At 42.6% G+C, this 23,306-nt stretch overlaps 1 protein-coding gene across 1 annotated transcript in view; it reads right to left on the bottom strand.

The window, feature by feature from the left end:
• Positions 1-22,995, bottom strand: part of AHNAK2 (AHNAK nucleoprotein 2) — a 128,954-nt gene extending 105,959 nt beyond the window's left edge. Inside the window, exon 1 of the mRNA XM_078383835.1 lies at positions 22,466-22,995. Coding sequence (XP_078239961.1) covers positions 22,466-22,520 — 55 coding nt within the window. The 5' untranslated portion in view covers positions 22,521-22,995. The remainder of the gene's footprint in view (positions 1-22,465) is intronic.
• Positions 22,996-23,306: the final 311 nt, after the last annotated feature.

The following is a 23,306-nucleotide window of genomic DNA, read 5'->3' as shown; positions in this document are numbered from 1 at the left end:
CACATTATAACAAAAACAAAATACTTTGGGCCATAAAGAGAGCTGACCACCAAAGAACTGATGCTTTTGAATTGCGGTGGTGGAGGAGGCTCTTGAGAGCCCCCTGGACTGCAAAGAGAACAAACCTACCCATTCTAAAGGAAGTCAACCCTGAGTGTTCACTGGAAGGACAGATCCTGAAGTGGAGGCTCCAATACTTTGGCCAACTCATGAGAAGAGAAGACTCTCTGGAAAAGACCCTGATGTTCGGAAAGTGTGAAGGCGAGAGGAGAAGGGGATGACAGAGGATGAGATGATTGGACAGTGTCACCAAAGCGACCAACATGAATTTGACAGAAGGGCCTGGTGTGCTCTAGTCCAAGAGGTCACGAGGAGTCGGACACGACTAAACAACAACAACTGTTTAAAAACAAGTTAATTACAGTGGTGCCTCGCATAGTAATCGCTCCGTTGAGCGACGAAATTGCTTAGCGATGAACTTTTTGCCATTGCAAAAGTGATCGCAATGGGTTTTTTTCACTTTGTGATGATCACGGGGAAGCAATCGTGGCAAAGCGACCCTTTTTAAACAGCTGATCGGTGGTTTCAAAATGGCCACCGGGAAAACAAAATGGCCTCCCGCTGTTTCTCCTCACTTAAGAGGCAGCGAAAATGGCGGCGCTATGGAGGATTTTCGCTTTAAGGTGAGTTTTTAAGCCCATAGGAACGCATTAATCGCATTATGGGCTTTTTAATTTCGCTTAGCAATGTTTTTTCCGGAACGGATTAACGTGGCTAAGCGAGGCACCACTGCAGTTCTGAACTTAGTTATATATTCTGGAGACAGAGTCAAAGTATGTGACTGGTTGAGGGCAGATACCTGATGTTCTGTGAACATAATGCTGGCCTTAATCTTTGGAAATGTTTTGATTTCTATAAGTCAGGATGACTCTTGCCACCTTCTCATTTTTTTCTTGTTTGCAATTTAGATGCGGCGCCACAAGGTTCATCATTATTTTGTAAACCAGTACACTGTGTTTGTTGCTTTGCAATTGGCTACTGAGCATTGCAAATCTGTTTGGCAACACATAATTAAAAACGTGTGTTGTAACCTTTCATTTGCAAAGCTGTGCATCACATATCCCATTACAGTGGACAGCAGAAATGTCATTTTGGAGCCAGTGTAGTTAAACAAATTACCACTACTGCTATTTCTGTAGTAATGATAGTGAATTAGGTCCTGGGTGAAAGCAGAAAGTAAGCAGTGGTACAGTGCTTGGAGCAGATCGATCAAAGTTTGTAATCAAAGTGGAACTATGTCACACACAATGTATTTGTTGGCAACCTTGTATGCTGCCTTATTAGTTTTAGCTGGTAGGGACCTGTCAATCAATCCAGCAGTAACCAATTGTTTCTTCCCTGCCTCTGGCTCCAAAGAGACTCCTGCCCTCTCTGCTTAAGTGTCTTTTTCCCTCTCTGGGGAATTCTGGGATCTGAAGTCCAAAAAAAATCTGAATGGCACATCCCTAGTTATTATTGTGTTTTTATTCTTAGGAAGGAAAGGAAGGTCCCTGATGGACTTTCTGCCTCAGGTGACAAAATAATATGACTGGCTTTGGATACTGTGGGCCTTGATGGGTCTTGGGGTGCTGTGTCAGGCATCACAATGGCTTGGGCCAGCCTTGGCATCTGAATACTGCACCAACTTCTGCTTTGATTTAAAATTTAGCAGCACTTTAACTCACAGAGCCAATCCAAAAAATATGGGCCTGTCAACACATTACTTTGTTAATCTAATCAAATGCACATGAGGGCCAGACATTGGTTGGCTGGCACGACTCATATTGTGGGATGGCATTAAAAGAACGCGATGGCCTCTTGCCTGTGGAAGTTAGGGAATTTCACATTATTTATCATTTATATAGCAGCAGCAGGGAGCAAAGAACTTTGCACAATAACACGAGGCAAAAAGAACAGATTCCTGAGTTGGAGTCCTAATTCAAATGGGGGAGGGGGTGAGAGAAGCAAGTAGCGGTGAAGAATGAATACGAGCAGATGCATTCATATATAATTTAACTTTAGTTGGTGACTAGCTGACTGGATAGCTCAGTGAGTTAGGGATCTGGCTGTGGAGCCAGAAATTAGGGGTCCAATTCCCCAATTGGCATCTCAGAAGAAGCAGCTTATTTTGTCTCAGACAAGCTATACAGCCCCAAGAAGGGAATGGTAAGTCATTTCTGAGTAATCTTTGCCTAGAAAGCTGTGAAAAGAATTGACCTGGCGGCACACAATTAGAGATGGGCATGTACCAGAAAATTGACGAATCAGAGTTTCACAATTCAGTTTTCTATGTTCATGTCTGGGGGGGGGGGGGAGGAGAACCTAATGGTCCCAGCCCCCATTACCTCCCTACCTGCTCCTGCCACCTTCTCTTGCTCCTTCGTCATCATCTTCAGAGACAACAGCCTATAATCACTCCCAGGAGCTGGGCCTGCTGTCTCTAATGATGGTGGCAGTGGAGCAGCAAGAGGAGAAGGTGGCAGGAGGAGGAAGGGAGATGGCGGAGGCAGGGGGAGGGGTGCTCCAAGGCAAAATGAAGCGTCAGGAGAAAAACGTTTGGTGCTTCATTTTGGGAAAATTGGGATCCACAAACCGAACCACGAACTGAACCACAAACCAGCCTGGTTTGTGGGTTTTTTCAGGATTGTAGTTTGGTTTGCGCCCATCTCTCCACACAATTATTATCACACATTTCCATCCTTGGACTTCCACCCAAATCTGCCCACCCTTACAAAAATGGAGTGAGTGGGTGAAAAGGCACTGTTGTGTCCTCTAATGGCCATTTTTTAAAAAAATAATTGGGTGGTCTGGGGACCCTGAGATACTAGAGGCCTCTTCAAAAATGGCAAATGCCCCCAAGTCTCCTCAGAAGGTACAGGAACATTTTTTGAGGAAATTGTGTTCTTTTTAAAAAAAACAAACTTTATTTGAGGGGTTTCTGGAGACGAAATGTGGCCATCTTTAATCTGAGCTTTGTGTGCTATCTAGAGCTAATCGAAATTGCAGTTCAGCAACACATCCACACATCCACAACGGCCACACATTTCTCTCTGAGGTGTGTGTTCTTTAATATAAACTCTGAGCAAAGATTTATGCTTATCTGACTTCCAGAACTCAGAAAGGAGGGTGCTTTGAGTAATTTAGAGTTGTTAAATTCTGCTAGCATAAACCACCCTCTTATGAAGGTAACTGTCTAAATTTGTATCCTCAAGTCTTAGTCCTTCCACACTTGGCTCTTTTTATTACAAAAGCGGAATAACATTTCCATAAAAAGTAATATGAACATATGAAGAATTTTTTTAAAAAATGAACCAAGCAACAAACTTGATATCATTCCAATATATGAAAGCAATAACAAAGAAGAAAAAAGGCTTGCATTCTTATTATGTTAACTCACATTGATTCAAAAATTTAAGAGCAGGTTGATTGGCAGAAAAGTAAAAACTTATGTCAAATTAGTCTATTTTCTCCCTTTTTTCTTTGTAGGTCAACCATTAAACAGCTGCTATTTCCAACCCCAGTTTGAGGTAAAAAGTAGACATATTGCGTCATTGGTGGAATGACGAGTCAATACTTATGTAAGTTCCATGGAATCAAGATGTCTACTCTACTTGGGAAATAACAGTAGGATACTGGACCATGTCTTTGTTCCAGTCTTGATCTCTGCATTTTCTGATACTCCTGATTCATTTCTCCTTTGTTTTTGCTTTTTTAATTGTTTATTAATTACAGGCTAACCAAAGAAAAGACTCCCTGGAAAAGACCCTGATGTTGGGAAAGTGTGATGGCAAGAGGAGAAGGGGACGACCGAGGATGAGATGGCTGGACAGTGTCTGCGAAGCAACCAACATGAACCTGACACAACTCCGGGAGGCAGTAGAAGACAGGAGGGCCTGGCGTGCTCTGGTCCATGGGGTCACGAAGAGTCGGACACGACTAAACGACTAAACACACACACACACAACCAAAAAGCATCAAAAATAACAACAACACTGAAAAGTAACTTAATCCACGCAACATTGTTGTTATAATTTTGCTTCTAACCCAATGTGCTCATTACCACTGTGACCTTTGGGGATGCCCAATTTTCCCTCCATTGCATAGGTACACAGCCCTTCCTCTTTATTAATACAAAATCAGTATATCCAAAACATTCTTATTTATCAAACATTTCCTTACTTTTATATTACACGTTAACTTATCATTAATAGCTATACTGTATTCCAAACTTTGCACGATACATTTAATTGAAAAAATTAAAACTTTCCAATTCTTTGCTCTTATTAATTAGCTGCTGTTAATAAATTTGTAATTGATTCATTTCTCCTTTGTCCTAGATTTACTTGAGCCAGAAATCATGGTAACATTGCTGGTGTTGCAGCAAAAGTATCATAAAAGAGATGGGGTCGTAGGTTTTCAATTCCCCTTTCCTGAGATTTAAGGGCCAAAATCGGAGAGTAGGGCGTGGCCCCCTGTGATGTCTTGGGAGGTTTAGGCTCCTAGTTTCAACTCCAAGATGAGGCTTGTTAGAGCAGTGGTTTCCAACCCTTGAGTCCCCAGGTGTTCTTGGAGTAAAACTGCCAGAAGCCTTCGCCACCAGCTGTGCTGGCTAGGATTTCTGGGAGTTGTAGTCCAAGAACATCTGGGTACCCAAAGTTGGGAAGTACTGAGTTAGTTGAAGTGCTTTTCAAAGGGCAGAGGTAAGGCAGTTGAGGCAAGGGGTTCCGTTTACGCATCATCAACAAATGAAATGTGTCACTGAAAACACAGGACAACAGAGATTTTCACAAGATTTATGTGTGTGATTTTATGCATATGGATACAAGTTTAGAAATGATGGCTGCTGTTTCAGTAGGAAGTCAATGTCCTTCGCTGCCAGAGGGAAGACATTGATGAGCTGACCCCCACTTCCCCTTTTTTGAGTTCTTAATCTTTAAACTGGAGGCAGGCAGTGCATCACAGCCTCTCCCAATTTGAAGAGACCTTTGTCCAGCAGGCCGAGGCAAAGAAGAAGTCACAAAAGCAGCAAAACCAGGGAGCTGGACAGGGGACAGATTGGATTTGTCTTCAGTGTGGAAAAGATTGTCACTCTCGAATTGGCCTCTTCAGCCACACTAGACGCTGTTCCAAGTCCTCCATACAGAGCATGTCACCATAGTCTTTCAAGACTGAAGGATGCCTAACTAAATCTTTAAACTGGATAGCAGCTAATTAATAGCCCTTCAAAGAGATGACTCCCAATAGGACAGAAGGCCACCCCAAATGTGGGTCATAGAAACTTGAAGTTGGAAGGAGCCTATGAGACCATCGGGTCTTCTAATGGAGGGCATAGGCCAAGATTGTCTACAGTCCTAGGCATGTTTCCACAGCAGTAAATCTCACTTATTGCATCTAAGTAAACATAGAAAAGATTGGGTTGCAGCAACCTGTTTGTCTGTTGGCACACTGCATGGCAAAGGAAGGATCGCTCACATTTTTTTTGTGGGTGTGGACATGATCATTCTCTGTGATGAGTTTCAAGAAAGTGAATAATATTATTCATTGCTCTTTCCAGGACCTCAGGCAGGACTTGACGTATCCATAACAATAAAATGAAGGTGCAAGGTGTTTTGCTTGCTTGCCTCCATGTTTAACAAGGGCGTGTTTTTATCACACGATGAAGATGCTAGAGCGGAGGATCCAGCATCACTTTGGGACATTCTGTTTCACCAGTGGTGGGCAAAAAAACAGCCTGTAAGTCAGATGTGGCCTTTTGTTGTTCCTTCAGCACTCCATGCTCCTCCCTGGTATCTCTGCATTTATTTATTTATTTTAATTTTAAAAAGTCACCTGCACCGACTATGAGACACTGAGCAGTTCTGTCACATTTTTGGCTGGATATTTCATACTTGGTGTCAGTATTCCATGTTCAGTGGCAACATGGTCCTGGTTATCAGCACAGGAAGGATTTTTAATCCCCATGTTCACCTTGTAGGGATAAATGAATCGGTCAGTTTTGCTTTCTTCTATGTTTGATATTTGCCACATTTCAAGTTCTTTTCATTTGGTTTATGAACAGATTACAGAGTGTCAGTGGCATAAAAAACAGCCAAACAAAATTCTCACCTATCTCCACAGGCCAAATTAAAACAGAGCAAAGTTTGAAAAAGTTCCTTTTTTTTAGACTACAAATTCCAGACAACTAGTTTTCAGGCTGTAGCTTCCTGCAACAGCACTGTCCCACCTGTGTTTCTCAGTAAGGGACATATAAAGGCATGCTGGTTCTAATACTGGAGAGGATATATAGCTATTCTGACCAGTTTAGCTAATGCTTCTACTTCATTTTCCATTAATTTATGCAATTATGGGTATGAACTATTTGTAGAACATGCTCTCACCCATGCATTTATTCATGGATATGACTCAAAAGTAATTTCATTATTCCAGACATCATTAAGCCACGATGCTACCTGACTTCATAATCAGGGAGGAGATCATAGTTTAATTGTAAACCATACAGTTTGTATACAGAAAGTCTTAGGTTTGGTCTCTACCATCTTCAGCTACAAGGATCAGAGAGAAGGGGGTTGAAGAAGATCCTTGAAAAAGACTCTGAAGAGTTGCTGCCAGTCGAATAAATGACAATAGGGGAAATGGACAAGTAGTCACAGCTGGTAAGAAAGTAGTGTCCTATTTCCTTAATTACCTGCCATGGTGGATGGATTAGCTCAGGTTACAGAGCCAGCCCAAGGCATTTTGCTGCTTAAGCATATGTCATGATGGTTCTCCCACCAAAACCAGAAACCAACAGGATTGGATGCTGACTCTTACCTTGACACTACAAATAGAACAGAATCCTTCTCTAAGGAGAGCCTCAACTAGTGTTGGATAGGAAGCCCAAGCCATCTAGAATGGCCAGCACTGTCCTCTAATTCAGAAGTGCAGGGCTGCTACGGCTGCCTCTTCTACACAACGAAGTACCTGCCCGGCAAGGTGACTGCCTCATTCTACCTAATAATAGGGTTGGTGCTGCTCATCTGAAATACTCGGTGATTGATTCATTGTCACCTCATCCCCCGCCCACGGTATTCACTGGGCTAAGAATGTGAAATTGCTGCAGATACTGAGCATATATGGTCTGCATCTAAAAGGCCAGGTATCAAAGAGAAGCCCATAACCGTTAGCCTTAACTCTTGCTGAATTATCAGTCACTGTGAACTATATGACCTTTCTGGTCCTCATAACAGGCAGCTTTCTGTTTGATAAATATCTTGGTTTTGCCCTTTATCTTGGAAGGGGTGGTGAATGCAGTTAAATTTTCCAGCACCTTGCTCCCATGATAGGTGCTTAGGACTATAATTTCCAGGCGGTAATACAGTAGGCCGACCACATTATGAGCTGGAAGGCAGTCTTTGGGAAAACAAACAACTCCTTTCCCTAGAATGCTCATCAAGAAGGTAACACTTTCCAAGTTCCTCCCAAACTGAGCTGAGGAGTGCTTGTCCATTGTTTACGGCAATACGTGCACTCATGGTGGCCTATCCTTGTCATCCTTGCTCCATTTTTCTTTCCAAAACAAGTTCTCTTCTATAAAAGCAAATTATGAATTGTTCCATTAAGTTTGAGCACTTTGATTTGTCAACTTGTTACTGAACTAACGTAGCATTGTCAGCAAATAAACAAGGTGGCTCCTTTTGGCCTCCGCCTTCCCCTTGCCGTTGTGTTTCGACACAAAAGAACAAGAGCCCTGTCAATCAGTCATCACTGGGAGTTACAAAATAGTTTTCTATTTATCCCCAGTCTTTAATTAAACTGCATTAAATACAAACTGAGTACTCAGTGGAAGGACAGATCCTGAAGCTGAGGCTCCAATACTTTGGCCATCTGATGAGAAGAGAAGACTCCCTGGAAAAGACCCTGATGTTAAGAAAGAGTGAAGGCAAGAGGAGAAGGGGACGACAGAGGACAAGATGGTTGGACAGAGTCATCGAAGCAACCAACAAGAATTTGACCCAACTCTGGGAGGCAGTGGAAGACAGGAGGGCCTGGCGTGCTCTTGTCCATGGGGTCACGAAGAGTCGGACATGACTTAACTAAACAACAACAAATACAAACTGGGAATTTTATAAATAGTATTCTATTCAAGAATACCCTGGGGAGGAAACATCAGCAAATTAGTCATGTGTCCATCAGAGGTCCCATTCTGGGTTTGTGGTTAAAAGGTAAAAATATCCACCAGAGCTGTTATATTTGTTGTTGTTCTTCTTTCAGACTCTTCTACAGGATTTTATAAGCTCTGGTATCCTTTGACTTTGTTTGAAGTGCAATAAAGAGATCTGTCCGTGGGACAACAGAAAAGGCCTCTGTTAACATGGAAGACTTCCAAGAAGCGTTGCACCAGATTAAAGCATGTGCCAGTGTCTGGGGCACAAGGAAAAACATGGGAACTGCATTTCCATGTCTCTGCAGTGTTTTTGGATATTATAGAGTGAACTTTCACTAATGGCCAGGTTTGCACCTGAGTCCAGATAGTTTCTTGGCCAATTTCACCAAAACAGGAGCGGGAGGACATTACAGCAGAGATTAAGATGCTGAAGAAGCCACAGGTTGGCAAGTTCTGGGAGTCGGGAGGTGGGTTATTTTTCTGGCCCAAGGTTTTTTTAATGCATTTTAAGAGACGTCTTGACATGATTTTCCCTCAAGTTTTATGGCATTCTCTTGTGGATATCAAACAGCAAGAGACACATTCATGCTTTCTATTTTCAGGGTGTAATATTAAAACTGTCCACTGCAGGAAACCAAGTAAATTTTCCTTTCATTTTTCTTGGCCTGTTGGTAGCAGCAACGCACACAAGATACCTCGTTAAAAATCCACAATGTGTTGGATTTCTTTGGAAAATTGAGCAGCAGTAATGATATCCCAGCTAATAAAACAAGGAATTCCTTTAAAAAAAATGATTTCCAAACACTAGTGCTCTCTGCCCCTGAAATGCCCTTCCTTGTCTCTAATAGTCCTTGGCTTCTTCCTGACCCTTCTCCAAACCTCTCCCTTTCTATAAGTCATGCTTTTAATGCTCACACATTTCTCCTTCTTTTGATTATCTATTTCACTGATTCTCTCCTTCCGCCAGTCTCTTTTGACTGTCATCCTGCTGTTGGCTTTATCTTACCTCAGTATATTGCCTAGCTATTTTAGGCACTTAAAATATTTATTATTAATAATAACATCATTGACGCCTTAAAGAAAGAAAACATGGCAGGCTTTCAGAGCACTTCATGTAGACTAATTTAGGAATCCCCACAAGAACAACTCCATACTGAGGTGTGTGGCAGAATGAGGTGGGAACACACTGAGGAGGTAGGATAGATTGCATTAGGTTGAAGCTGAAGAGAATCTCATTTTGGAAAGGCTCCATCAGATAAAGAACTCTCTGAAAATCAAATACCAGTAGAGCTCACAGAAAGCTGAGCTAAACTCTTGTTCCCTGACTCTTTTTCTAGGTACACAATTGTCAAGGTCAGAAGTATGACAGAATTTTGGAAGTGACTGTGTCCAACTCTGCTAACATTCAATAGATTGAGGTCTTTATATGGGGAAGAGTACAGAAAGGTTTCCTAGACTGCCCTTTACCTGTGTGGACTTCTGCTGACATTTTTTCCGGTTTAAATAGCTGTTCTTATTTCCCACCGTGGACCTCCTGATGCCCCTGAGATCACACACACTTCCAGAGCTTGGAAATATTGTTTTGGTGAACTAGAACTTCAACAAGCCTCCAGCTAACATATTGGCTGAGTGATTCTGGGAACTGTAGTTCAAAAAAGTACCTGTCCTGTCAAGTCCCATTATTGTTGCTTTAACATTATTGTTTGGTGGTTTACAACATAATTATGCAATAAACACTTTGCCCCCCCCCAGCAAGCTGGGTACTCATTTTATAGACCCCAGAAGGATGGAAGGCTGAGCGAACCTCAAACCAGCTACCTGAACCCATTGGGATCAAACTCAGGTTTTGAGCAGAGGGCTTGACTGCAGTATTATAGTTTAACCACTGTGCCACAGGGCTCACTACATTACACACTGGGTTCAGAAGCATATTCTGTTACCCATTCCAAATCTGTCATCAACTCATTTGTTCAGAATCCAGTTCCATTTACCAAGTTCTAGCATTATGGGGAAGGATGACGCTGGTGATGAACACCCTTGACATAAGGACTCAGACCATGTATACAAAGTCTACGGGGTACGCAGTACATAGCCCTATGGGAAGTTGCCCCAGGACTAATCATTGTAGTTCCACTCCCTGTTCTGTGTTTTGATGGTGCAGAAGTATATGTTGCTGGTTAAATCTGTAGAACTCCTGGGCTTTCCCACGCATCTGCATGGACTAGATTAAATGGAGATTATCTCTTATTTTTCCACAGCTGGGTTAACTCTAGGCCAACAGTATATATTTTTTTAAAAAGCCCAGCTGAGTAAAGGAAATCAGCCTCATCACTGCCAGACTCTGTTCTCTACCTGTCCTCTAGCTTAATCCTCATTCTGAACACATCCGCACTGCTGCTCATGCACTCCTGCCAAGGTCTGTTTAAAAGACCTGTTTGAAAAAAGAAATTTGGAAATTTTCCCAGACAGCTCAGCCCATCTGCCATCGTTTCTGATTTATTTTATAAGGGATGTGAAGGTGACTGGCCATTGGCTGTTTTGCACAAAGGCTGCAGAGAGATGATGTTTTTATCAGAGGCTGGTTCGCATAGTGCAGATCAGCACTTAACAGGGAGTTTCGCCAATCCGGGTCTTCTGACAAGCATGCCTGTGCAATGCACACTTTTTTTCTTAAACAGATATCTGATAGCCATATCTTATATTCTTAGGAGTAGAAAAACACACTTGCATATGCAAAACAAAAAGCAAAAACAAAAGGCTAGGTATGATCCTTTTGCATTTGGGTGCAACACAGACATGGTGCCAATAAGTACAATCTTTGGACATCTGCCACTGCCTCAGGATGAAACTACTGATACCACCCTTTTAGAGCCCTTTTAAAGAAACCACCAAATGACCTCAGGGGCTTATCTTTGTTTCTGCAGATCTTTCGGAAGTTGAGTCAGTGTTCAGAGGCTCACCTGAAAACAGACGTTCAGGTGAGCCTCTGTGTTGAGTTGTGTCACTACCTGCCTCAGCTTCTAAAGGCACTGTGGGGAAAATGGCCTCTGCCATGGGTGGCCATCTTTGTTTTTGATGAAGCTCTGGAATTCACCTCAGCTTCCAGGGTGCAGAGGGAGAATTATGGCTCCAGTCATGGGTGGCCATCTTGGTTTTTGATATTGCTCCGAAATTTGCCAAAACGTCCAGCGCACTGGGAGAGGAAATTTGCTTTCTGTCATTCCTTCTTGTCATTGGAAGTCTACCTGTGTTTGGGTATGTTGTGGTGGATCAATGCCACTTGAAGCTATTAGAATGAGAAAGGTAAGACACCCTGGGACCCCATGCACCATAGGAGGGCCAACCATTTTAGGAACACTTCCACTAGCTAGGAGTTTGCTGTAAGCCCCTCAAGTTGCAGAACAAGACTTTCTGGAACCCCTACTTTTCCTTCACTGATGAGCCCATTGAACTTACTATGCAGTATATATAAAGCAACCTGCATAGTTTGCATTCTCTTGAAGTTCCAATTAAATAAAATCAGTGCCCACCTCTGCATTTGTCCCTGGCAGTAGCTGAGCACATAAAAGGTTCTTTACTTGCTATTGGTCAGGGAATTTTGAACAGCCAGAATTGTAGTTAGTTCCTACTGTTTTACTGTGAGCAGGCTGTTTGACCTTGGCATTAAATGCCCTTCCCAATTCTTTTGCAGACTCCATGGGGGTCATAAGGTATGCTTTGTTGGTGTTTGAAACTGATTGCATACCTTATGATCTAGGCTGAGAGGTCTAGGAGAGCTTTTGCGTTGGTTGTTTAACAGCAAAGCAAAAGCAAAGCAAAGCGTGCTGCTTATATACCGCCCCATAGTGCTTCAAGCACTCTCTGGGTGGTTTACAAGTTAATTATGCAGGCTACACATTGCTCCCCCCCCCCCCCCCCGTGAGCTGGGTACTCATTTTACTGACCTCGGAAGGATAGAAGGCTGAGTGAACCTTGAGCCAGCTACCTGGGATTGAACCCCAGGTTGTGAGCACAGTTTTGGCTGCAGTACAGCAGTTTAACCACTGCACCATGAGGCTCATCCACAATACACAATTTTTATGGTTGCCCATCATCATCATCATCATTCACAAATTATATGCAGTGTGGTTACTTTGGTGGATATATTTAGTATACATTTTCCCAGGTAATTTCCAGAAAGGGCTCAATCTGTGTTTTCACAAGGGGGCATTGTTGGAATAATATACCAGCGCATACATATACTGTACAAAGAGATCTGAATGGGGGCAGCAGACAGTTTGCCTGAAAAAAGTGTGGTTTGCTTCTCTCCCCTGCTTATCTTGTCTAGATCTACTCCAAGCTGGTAATCTTGAACACCTTTCTTCCTACGTTTGTGGCCATTTCTTGTTTCTTTTTGCTGTTCCATCTTGGCTAAACAGAAGCAGGGCATTCCTCGCCAGAGTCAGCATGCATGCAGATAAGTCTGTGTTAGGGGCTTCTCTGTCTAAGTTTAGTGTTCTCTTAGGCTACCCATATAAATGAATTTCCCTGAATTTAATGAACTGTGAGAGTTCACACTACTACCCTTTTGGCCTAACATTAGGGTTATCATTCCCCATTGGTCACAAGCTCAGCATTAGGCAGACAGTTTTGCAGCGGTGGGTGGGGACAGAGATTTTGGGGGTGATGTGAATCCATACCAGTTTTAGTTTTTCACTTGGAGTCATCCAAGATTCTGAACCTATATGGACAACAGATCTCAGCACATCGGAAAGCTCTGATAAACTGCAGACTGAATACCACAGTAGATTCACAGCACCCCTGCAGTTGCAATCACTGACACTTCGGGAGCCAACGCTGCGTTGAAGAGGAGCTGCCGAAATCCCTGTTTTCCAAATGGAGCTTTCGACATACATAATTTAGAGTTTTCATGAGTTAGCGCTGCCCAACAAAAGCACAAGAGAACTCCAACTTGATGAATTATTTGGGACTAGCAAATTGGGTCATGATTTCTCTGGCTGGTAGTTTGAAATGTTCTCTTTTTCAAAGATACATAGATAAAGACTTCGCAAAACTCCTTTGGAGCCATTCATTTCCCCCAAAACAAACTAAAAGATAATCTACTCTGTTGGTTCTGTAAGAAAGCTAATTGTTAATTACTTCAGCAGAATGCAGCAAGCTAGTGCTGTAAAGTTCCCCATGAAATTCTGATTAGCAAGCCATCTAGGTGCAGGCTGGATAGAACAACTGTCAGATGGATACGCAGTTGGTTATAGAATTGTACTCAGAGAGTGCTTATCAATGGTGCCTTCTCAAACTGGGAGGAAGTAAGAAGTGAGGTACTCTAGGGCTCAGTCCTGGGCTCATTGCTCTTCAGCATTTTTTAAATGACTCTGATGAGGGAATGCTTATTAAATCTGCAGATAACACAATATTGGGCAGAATAGCCAATGCCTTGGAAGACAGGAACAACAGAAAACCGAAAACAAAAGAATGAAATTTGACACGAATAAGTGCAAAATTCTACACCTGGGGGGGGGAATGCAAATGCACAGTTATAAGATGGGGGATACTTGGGTCGGTAATGCTGCAAATGAAAAGGACCCTGGAATTAGTTTAGACCACAAGCTGAATAGGAGCTGATAGGGCAATTTGGCTGCAAAAAAAAAAAAAAAAAAAAAAAAAAAAAGGGCAAATTTCTATTTTAGGCTGCATTAACAGAAGCATAGTCTCCAAATCCCATGAGTTACTAGTCCCCCTCTATACAGCCCTAGTTAGGCCTCATCCTGAGTTCTGTGTTCAGTTTTGGACGCCACTTTAAGAAGGATGGAAACAAACTGGAAGGATCCTCAAGGATTTGGAAACCAAGCCCTTTGAGGAATGACTGAAGTAACTTGGCAGGTTTAACCTTGAGAAAAGAAGACTGAGGGAAGATATGATAGCACTTTTCAAATACTTCATAGTCATACAGAGGAGGGTCAAGATCTGTTCTTAATCATCCTAGAATGCAGAACATATAATAATAGGCTTAAGCTACAGGACTCCAGATTTTGGCTGAATATCAGGAAAAACTTCTTAACTATTAGAGTAGCATGACAATGGAACTAATTACGTTTGGAGGTGGTAAGTGCTCCAATGCTGGAGGCATTCAAGAGAAAATTGGACAACTATCTGTCAGGTCTGCTTTGATTTGGATTCCTGCACTGAACAATGTGCTGGACTTGATAGTTTTATAAGCCTCTTCCAACTCAGCTATTTTATGATTCTAGTGATGCAAATTTTCAACTGTTAATTATGAGCAATCACAGAATCACAGAGTTGGAAGAGACCATAGGGGCCATCAAGTTCAACCCCCTGCCATCCAGGAACTCCATCATTCTCATCGCCTAGGGTAAGGATGAAGAACGAATCTTTATTGTAAATTTAAAATAAGACAAGGTACACCCAGACTTGTACACAGAAACGCCTACAGCTGGCTTCTATTTATGCATGCTAGAGGGTATTATGAAATCATTTTCATGGTTTATTCTCCATTGCTGGAGAAGAAAAGAGAAGAAAAAAATATTTCCTTTAACCAGAGGAGATGGAATTGAACCAAGAAAGGAGTATTCAGTCAAAGAAGGTCAAGGACAAGATAACAGACAGACACAATATCAACACTATCTACCCTGTTTCCCTGAAAATAAGCCCTAACCTGAAAATAAGTCCTAGTATGATTTTTCAGGATGCTTACAATATAAGTCCTACCTCAAAAATAAGTCCCAGTTAAGTGAAACCCCGCCCTCCACCCTTGTGCAGCAACCACAAGATGATAACATGACTGTAAAATAAAACATCCCCTGAAAATAAGCCCTAATGCATTTTTGGAGCAAAAATTTATATAAGGCCCTGTCTTATTTTTGGGAAAACATGGTAGCTATCACTTGATCACCCCCAGCCAGTTGCTTTGGATACAAACATTGATGCACTTAATTTTAACAGGTTTTTCAGTGTTCAATATGGCTTGTAAAGCTTCCAGTCTTCTTAGTTTTTATCCTGTTCTTCTATTGTTAAGAATTCATTTCATCAATTTTTCTCCTGTAATCCCTCACACACAAACATTGTTTAATCTACTTTAATGTTACCACAAAGAAAAGTTTATTTTAAAAATGGTCAATAGGATCTTTTAGAGGTCACTGTCTGGAAAGGTTTCTATAATCTGGAGGCTGCTTTATTTTTATAGGTAAAGATTCCCCTTGACATTTAGTCCAGTCATGTCTGACTCTAGGGCAGGGTGCTCATCCCCGCCTCCAAGCCGTTGAGCCAGCGTTTGTATGAAGACAGTTTACGTGGTCACGTGGCCAGCGTGACTAGACACGGAATGCCGTTACATTCCCACCAAGGTGGTACCTATTTATCAACTCGCATTTTTACATGCTTTCGAACTGCCAGGTTGGCAGGGGCTGGGACAAGTGATGGGAGCTCACTCCATTGCATGGATTCAATCTTATGACAGCTGGTCTTCTGACCTTGCAGCACAGAGGCTTCTGCTTAAAGGAGGATTATATCGTACCTGGATTTTTTTTTTACTCCTTAATAGCTTGATTCAAAATAGTTTGGATATCATTGTTAACTGTCTATAATCTGCCTGTACCAAAACATTAACCAAGTGTTCTGTTTAAGGGCAAATATATTAGGCCTATAATTCCAGGCTATCACACTTTTGGTACATCATGAGAAGCCAAAACCCACTGAAAAAGACAAGGATTCTGGGAAAAGATGAAGGCATCAGGAAATGAGACCCAATAAGGGATGGATTGACTTGATAAAGGAAACCACAGATTTGAGTTTGCAAGAGATGAGCGGTGCTGTTGATGACAGGACATTTTGCATGTCACTCATTCATAAACTTTACACGAGCTACTTGATGACATGGAACAACAATTGATCCCCTGAAACTCCATGGCAGGGATCAAATCCCCCTCTGTTGTAATGAATTCCAATTCTATCTGCATACAGTTGTACTCGAGGTAATGGTCAACTGAATGCCACACAAGGTTTTCTTATTTGGAAGAACTGCAGTATAGTGTGAAGTGTTTCTCTCCCCCCCCCCTTTGATTAATGACATGGTCTTCCCAAATGCAAACTCATTGTGAACAATCTGAGTGTCTGCATGTGAAAGTGCTGCAGGCAGGAAGAAGATGCTCGAAAGGTTTTGCTCAAATTGTGCACACTGCAGTGGGGGAGTTCCTAATGTCTCTTGGACAGTTTTAAATCATTGCTAAGTCATACCCATTGCACTACCGGACCATCATGTGTCTTGCAGGAGCTTGGAAGTTCTCACTTTGCTGAGAAAGCTTGTCTTGTCCATAAGCAAGACAATGTTTGGTAAAATCTTTTTGGTGTGACTTTATATTCTGGCGCAACCCAGATTGGGTGCTGCAAACATTGACTTTAAACTCATTGAAAGTTTCCTATCTTCCCCCTTCAGGTTCTACAACCACCTGTAGCTCCTTTTTCCCCTGGGAAAGAATTGGAGAACTTGGGGAAGCTTGGGAATCAGAGAGGGGAGCCTTTAATAAAAAAAAAAATCTGCTGGATATCCACATCACTAATCTAAGACTAAGGAAAAAGAGTGCAGTATTGGTGCCTTTAAAGGCTTGAAAGAAGTATCTGTATTGAGATTTTAACAAATTTATTTATTAATCACTCCATGGTAATTGATTATCTGGTTAAACAGCAGCCTTTCTTTGCAGTGAAATCTCTTGCTAAGGGAATACAAATCTCCTTTCTTGGGCAGCTTTAAATCATTGCTAAGTCATACCCATTGCACTACTGGACCATCATTCTTGGCAAGAGCAATGCCTAAGCCATCCAAAAGAACAGATCCTTCTTATTTAGCCCAATTAAGACTATAACAAGCATGCTGTTTACAGCTTAAAGTGATGAATTGAGAATTTGTTTGTCGATTTAAAGTCCTCTGCAAGGACTGTATAATAGGTATGTTACCCAATACATTCATCAAGGTGCAAACAAGCGTAGCCACACCCAACTGAAACACTGATGCAGTATCTCAAGATTAAAAATAAACACCAACCATATACATGGAGGCAGATGGGGGATTCACATACTCAAGGCTCATAGTGGAATGCACCTCTCTTGCTGAGCAGGGTCATATCACTGTGCCAGGAGCTAAAACAGAGTCTTAATTCTGGGAGAGACTATAAATGAAGTAGTTTTGGCCCCCAGCCCCCAGAATCCCACAGCCACTATGGCCACTAGCTGTGGGATTCTGGGAACTGTAGTTTAAAAAAGTAACTTCCAATTTATGGCCGGGATATAGTTGTTTGGTATTACAATGAATATGTGACCAGTGGTGCTCATGGTGGTTGGTGGGGCAGAAGGCTTAACCAGCCAAAGGAGGGTGGAGCCATTGGTGGATGGAGATTCTGAGTACCTAAAGATGCCTCCTTCTTCTCCTTCCATCCTTCCTTTCTCATATGCAGAGTGTGAGGATGGAAGTGTGATAGGAGGGGAATATAGACGAGTGGGCTGGCTGGGCATAGCTTGAGCCTCAAGTGAGGAGAGGCCCCATTTGCTAAAATGGGTCAGCTGTCATTTCTTAATGGAGTTCTGGGATTCAATGGCTTTTGCTTTGTCTCCTGTCTCCCTGAATAGTTGAGTTTGGGATTGGAAAAGGGTAGAATTTGGTTCACACATCGGTGTCCATCAGGTCCCATTTCCAGTGAATGACTCACACTGGAAAATGTGTATGAAGTGAGTCTGTTGAAACACATTCAAATTGGGATGATGTCAAGCAAACTAGAGATCCTGTGCGTGATGCCGAAGCAGCCGGATCTGTATCCAGCCAAAGGGCCTGGATTTGAGCTTGATATAATTTCACCCTGCAGTGTGAAGTGTGCAAGATGAAACATGGATAAGAAGGTGCAGCTGGGCGGGACCTGGCACTATACGAACACTTCCTCGTTTATGAATCTGTCTTTTTAGTTCAAGTTAAAATAGCCAAGCTGGTGCTTCTTTACTATGTGTGGTTTTCTGTGAAGGCCTGGCAAGACTAATTTGGAGGAACTGTTTCTACTATAGCTGCTATGGTTCTCTAGGTCACAGCATAGGGACTGTACAACTGCAAATATGAGTCAAATAAAACTCATTTATTTATTTATTTATTTATTTATTTATTTATTTATTTATTTATTTATTTATTTATTTAATATCCCGCCTATCTGGTCAAGCGAGGACCACTCTAGGCGGCTAACAACCTTAAGTCCATAGGACTCTTTTAGTCCATAGGATGTTCTCCATAGCCACCACCTTCATGGCTTTCCCTCAAGAATTCTGGAGGTTGTAGTTTGGCAAAAATTTTGAGGATTATCTGGAAGAATCCTTGAGAGATATACATTTCCAGAGAAGAGAGAAAAAGTATAACCACTCCTAAAGCTACATGTGGATTGCTCCTGATATGGAGACACCTAAAAGACAGTAGTTGAATGAGGTATGGTTATTCCACGAGTAGAATCATTCACATGGATAGGACAAAAATTGTGATTACAGAAGAACGATGTGACTTTGTCACTGACAATCCAAATAAAGACTGGAGCCAAGAAATCAGAAGAAGACTGATGCCTGGAAGGGCAGTTATGAAGGTTCTAGGAGAGATCCTCAAGGATGTGTCACTGCAAGCCAAGGCGAAAGTCATCCATACCATTGTACTCTCAGTTACTACTTATAGTTGTGAAAACTGGGCAGTGAAGAACACTGAGAAGAAGAAGAAAAATCTATTCAAAGTATGGTAGTGGAGGACTGCTTTGCTAATATCCTGGACCATCACAAGGACAAACAAGTGGGTCTTAGATCATATCAAGACTGAAATCTCTCTAGAAGCGACAAAACTGAAGGTGTTGTACTTTGGGTACATTGTAGGAAGAGAAGACTCTCTGGAGAATACAGGAATGCTGGAGAAAGATGAAAACAGAGAGAGAAGAAAATGTCCAAGTATGAGATAGTTTGACTCAATAGAGGAAGCCACAGGCTTGGGTTTGAAAGAGCTGAGCAGAGCAACTAATGGCTAATGTACTCACACAGAGTTATACATATGCAGGAGCAGGTGATACCATTATTGGACCACTAAAAGATATAACAAAAACAAAAAACAAACAGCGAGCTTTTGATGATAGTTCATCTTCTTCAGGCTGTGCACCTTCTTGTGGGTTGCTCCAAAATCATATATATATGATTTAGTAAAGTCCCAAAGCCTCATGGCCAAAACTGGGGCTTTAATAAAAACATATAATATTGGAGCTACTCACAGGGACTGAGTACACAGCCTGCAGAACATGAATGGTCATCAAAAGCTCACTGTTTTTTGTTTTGCTGGTTTTCTTAGCGGTCCAATAAAGGTATCACCTGTTCCTGCATTTGTATTGTTTTGGGGACCACGCAGCGTTTTCCTGAGTTTTTCACAAAGAGCTGTAACTTGTCATTTGAGCACCCGAGATGAGTCTCTCATCCACTCTGTGGTTTTGAGAATTGTTGTTTATTTGCCAATGTCTCACCAGTAGATTCAACTCTAGCATCCAATGCCCTCTAAATGTTGGTGCCCTGGGGCAAATCCTCAGTTGCTTCTCCTGGTTTCAGCCCTGTACTTTTGGGCTGAAATGAGGGTGGGGGGAATTGTACCCCACAACACAACTGAAGGGGAACCAAGCTGGGAGGCAGCGTGGTCTTGGAGATGGCCTCATCTCAAGAGCTTCACATGTATGGGACTTCCATGTTCAGATGAAATGAGTCAGATGGGGGCAAAGTTGGCTGGGGTGAGAAAGGGCTGAAAAAGTACAGTAGTTAACTGGTGAAATGTTGATCTGGCCTTCCCTGGGAAAATCACACTGCAGACAGCCAACAACAAGGAAATTCAAATTAAAAGCAAAATGAAAGGAGCACAACTGGAACACCCCCCCACACACACACCCTCAAAAAGCAATAGGTTAGAAGAAACAACAGCCTGCTACAATTAAAATTTGCCTGGATGCCAAAGGCACATCTGAGTTAAAAGATTTTTTGCTTGCCAGAGAACAGACAACGGAGTGCAGGCCAAACTTTGTTAACTTCCCTTGGGAAGGAGTTCCAAAGCCTGGGAGCAGCCAGTGAGAAGACCCTCTTCTGTGCTCCTTCGAAATGCACAACTGTAGATGTAGGAATCAAGCGTAGGACCTCTTCCAAAGATCTTAAAACCTGGGCAGGTTTGTTAAGGGAGAACGTAGTCTTTCAAATGGTGCAGTCCTGAGCCGCCTTCTGCTGTAGGCTGTCTGCATTTCTAATTCACACCTTTAAAAAGATACTTTCTGGACTACCAGTTTCCCATAATACCCTGCCTACGTAGGTTTCTGGGAAGAGTTTTCTAAGCTCTTGTCCAGCGTAAAGCCAGCAGGGTCAGCAGGAGCATCATCACATTTCTATGAAATGCTTATGGAACGGCAAAGCTCTCTTGCTAGACAGTGGATCTGTGAGCAAAGTCTGCTAATTGGCCAAAATGTGGTGAGCTCTCTGGGGGCCTGATAAAGTTCCTCTGCGGAGTCAGATTTAGCCCTTGGGCTGCCGATTCACCACCCCTGCTGTAAAATGTGAATCTGGAAAATATTATTCAGATGGTGATAAACTAATCAAAATATTATCCTGGGATTAGGAGAGGGCTAAACTATGTTTCCCGCTTCCTTGATGATGAAAACAAAACAGAACAAAACCCACAGCTCCAAGGAAGAATTATCAACAGGACCTCTCTCAAACAGTCACGTTTCCACTTTACAGCCGAAAGATCAGATGATAAACTGAGCCCCATAAATTCCAGTGTGTTAGGAAATGGAACCATAAAGAACTCCACCCCTCTCCCCAAGACTTATAGCAACTCATGAATTTGATATGCCCCTTTTAAGAATCCCCTCCCAGGAATTTTCACAAGCAGTGGTCTGTCAGAATGTAGAACTTCTGCCCGAGACTAACCGACAAGCTTGAAGAGGAGGGATACTGTAAAGAATACGGATTATGCTAACTTTGATCTCGGAAGAAATAAAGATATCACTTTGACTTGTCTGATGCTCACATTTGATAACTGACCTTCTCTGTTTAATCAGGACGCATTTCCAATATCAAACACACGGCCGAAAGCCAGACTCCTAGGCAATTACATTTGTTGTCTTTGGAACACATCAGCCACTCACTGCTGTATCTATATATTTGTTCGAGGAAGGAGGTGCACCACATCATACATTGAAAGATGATTGTCATGTACAATTTACACCTGTTTTGCTCTGTACCAGGAGTACGTAAACTGGGTTACAAAGGGAGGTTAGAAGAAAACCAGACTCTTAACAGATTATGTTCCTCTTGGTCTTACGCTCTCTTTTAATACCACTACTTTCTTTATCTCTGTCATATGTAACCATATGTTGGGGAAGATACTTTTACCCCGATCCCCAAGACACGCTAAAAGTAACAGGTCAAAAAAGAGAGAGAAGACCAACATTTGGCCATGTACAGAGTCCACTCAACATCTGGTTTCCCCAACATATATAGAATTTGTGGAGCAAGGCATTCAAGACAGCTGTTAAACCCAAAATTTCACCTTTTAAGAATTAAACCCCACCTTGCACCTCTTTCTTTGAGAGGGGTTCAGGAGCACAGTCTTAAATTATTGCTGAAGCTTCTGAGGTTTGGTAGTATTCCACTACTACAACCTCCTCATCTTCCTGTTGTAATCCCATATCTGGCCCTCGTTCTAACCTTCACCACAGTCAAGTATCAGCCCTGGTACCCTTACAAGAAACACGGATGTCTACCCATTCAGCGCATATACCACATTTTTTTTTCAGTCTGCAGTCATAAAATTCATTGGAATCATTTTCAAAATCATGCCATGCATGGTGTGCCAGCACTCTAATTGTGAGGAGTTGTAGGATGGGGTCGGGGTGGGGGAGTGAAATCGAAAGCATGCAATCTGAGGGAAAAAGCTGATATTTCTATTAAGGGAACGACAGGCTACGAACATTAAATTCTAATCGCTGCCAGCAATTTTAAAGGTGGTTTCAGTGCATCGTCCTAAGATGGTGAGGGGAGAGTTTTTGCCCAGGTGAAAAGCTCACAGCTCCTCTGAACTCCTCATCTGATTCATGCAGTCTCTGTCCAAAGCCACACCCTAGAAGCTGCAGGGAAAGCTTGAGAGCGGGAGGGTTTGCAGCTAGCAAAGGCATTTTCAAAACAGCAGCAGCAGCAACACAGCAGGAAAGTACAGGGGGAAAAAAATAGTGAGCCCACCACTGGCTGGAGATCCTGGCCAGTTAGGAAGAACTAGATGAAAGCAGTCGCACATCTTGGAAGATTAATGTTGGCACAGCTAGAACCAAGAGAGAGGAAAGAGAGCGAGAGGAAAACAGCCTCTGGGTCCTTTTGCTCTGTTGTTTGGGGAAAAAAAAGGAGAGGTTTCTCTAGTCTGTAGTAGAATCAATCCCAGTGCAGAAGATGGAAAGGTTGTGATTTCCTGAGATGCAGGGGGGAGAGAGACAGTGCAGTTAGGGCTGGGACGAACTGCTGACACATTCTCCAGACATCAGGAAAAAGGAAAAGAGATCCCCTGGATGAGGACCAAGTTGTTCACGGCTGCTCTGCATCGCTTGTCTGCCGCCTGCCTGCACCGCCGATGTTTTAGGTCATTGCAGAGAAAGGCAACGATGTGGTGGATGCTGCGTCTCCTCCTCGGGCAGGGACCAAAAGGCGCCTGGTGGAACAGGCTGAGGAGAGCCAGTTCCAGGCACTCACCTGATTGGCTGATGCTCCCCCATTAAAGCAGAGCGTAGAGAGAGGACCAGAGCAGAGCACACTGGCACTGTGGGAGTGGTAGGGAGGCAGCCTTTGCTCCTTTTGAGTCAAGTCCTCTGGTTGGCAGGGCCAGGAAGAATGAAATCACATTTGCTAACTCCAGGTCTTTAGCTTCACAGTGCTTCAGCAGAGAGTAGCCACTGGGATCCTGAGATAACCGTATGAATCCTTGGGATTTAAACCCGTGGGTCTCCTTTGGTTCGCATTCATGTTTCTAAATCTTTCTGACAACTTTGTAGTCTAGGGACTGGCTGTTTGGAAAAAAGGAGATTTCTTAAAA

The sequence above is a fragment of the Pogona vitticeps genome, chromosome 1, assembly GCF_051106095.1.
Source record: "Pogona vitticeps strain Pit_001003342236 chromosome 1, PviZW2.1, whole genome shotgun sequence".
NCBI classification, from domain to species: Eukaryota; Metazoa; Chordata; class Lepidosauria; order Squamata; family Agamidae; genus Pogona; species Pogona vitticeps.
This window is presented reverse-complemented; position numbering and strand designations above follow the sequence as displayed.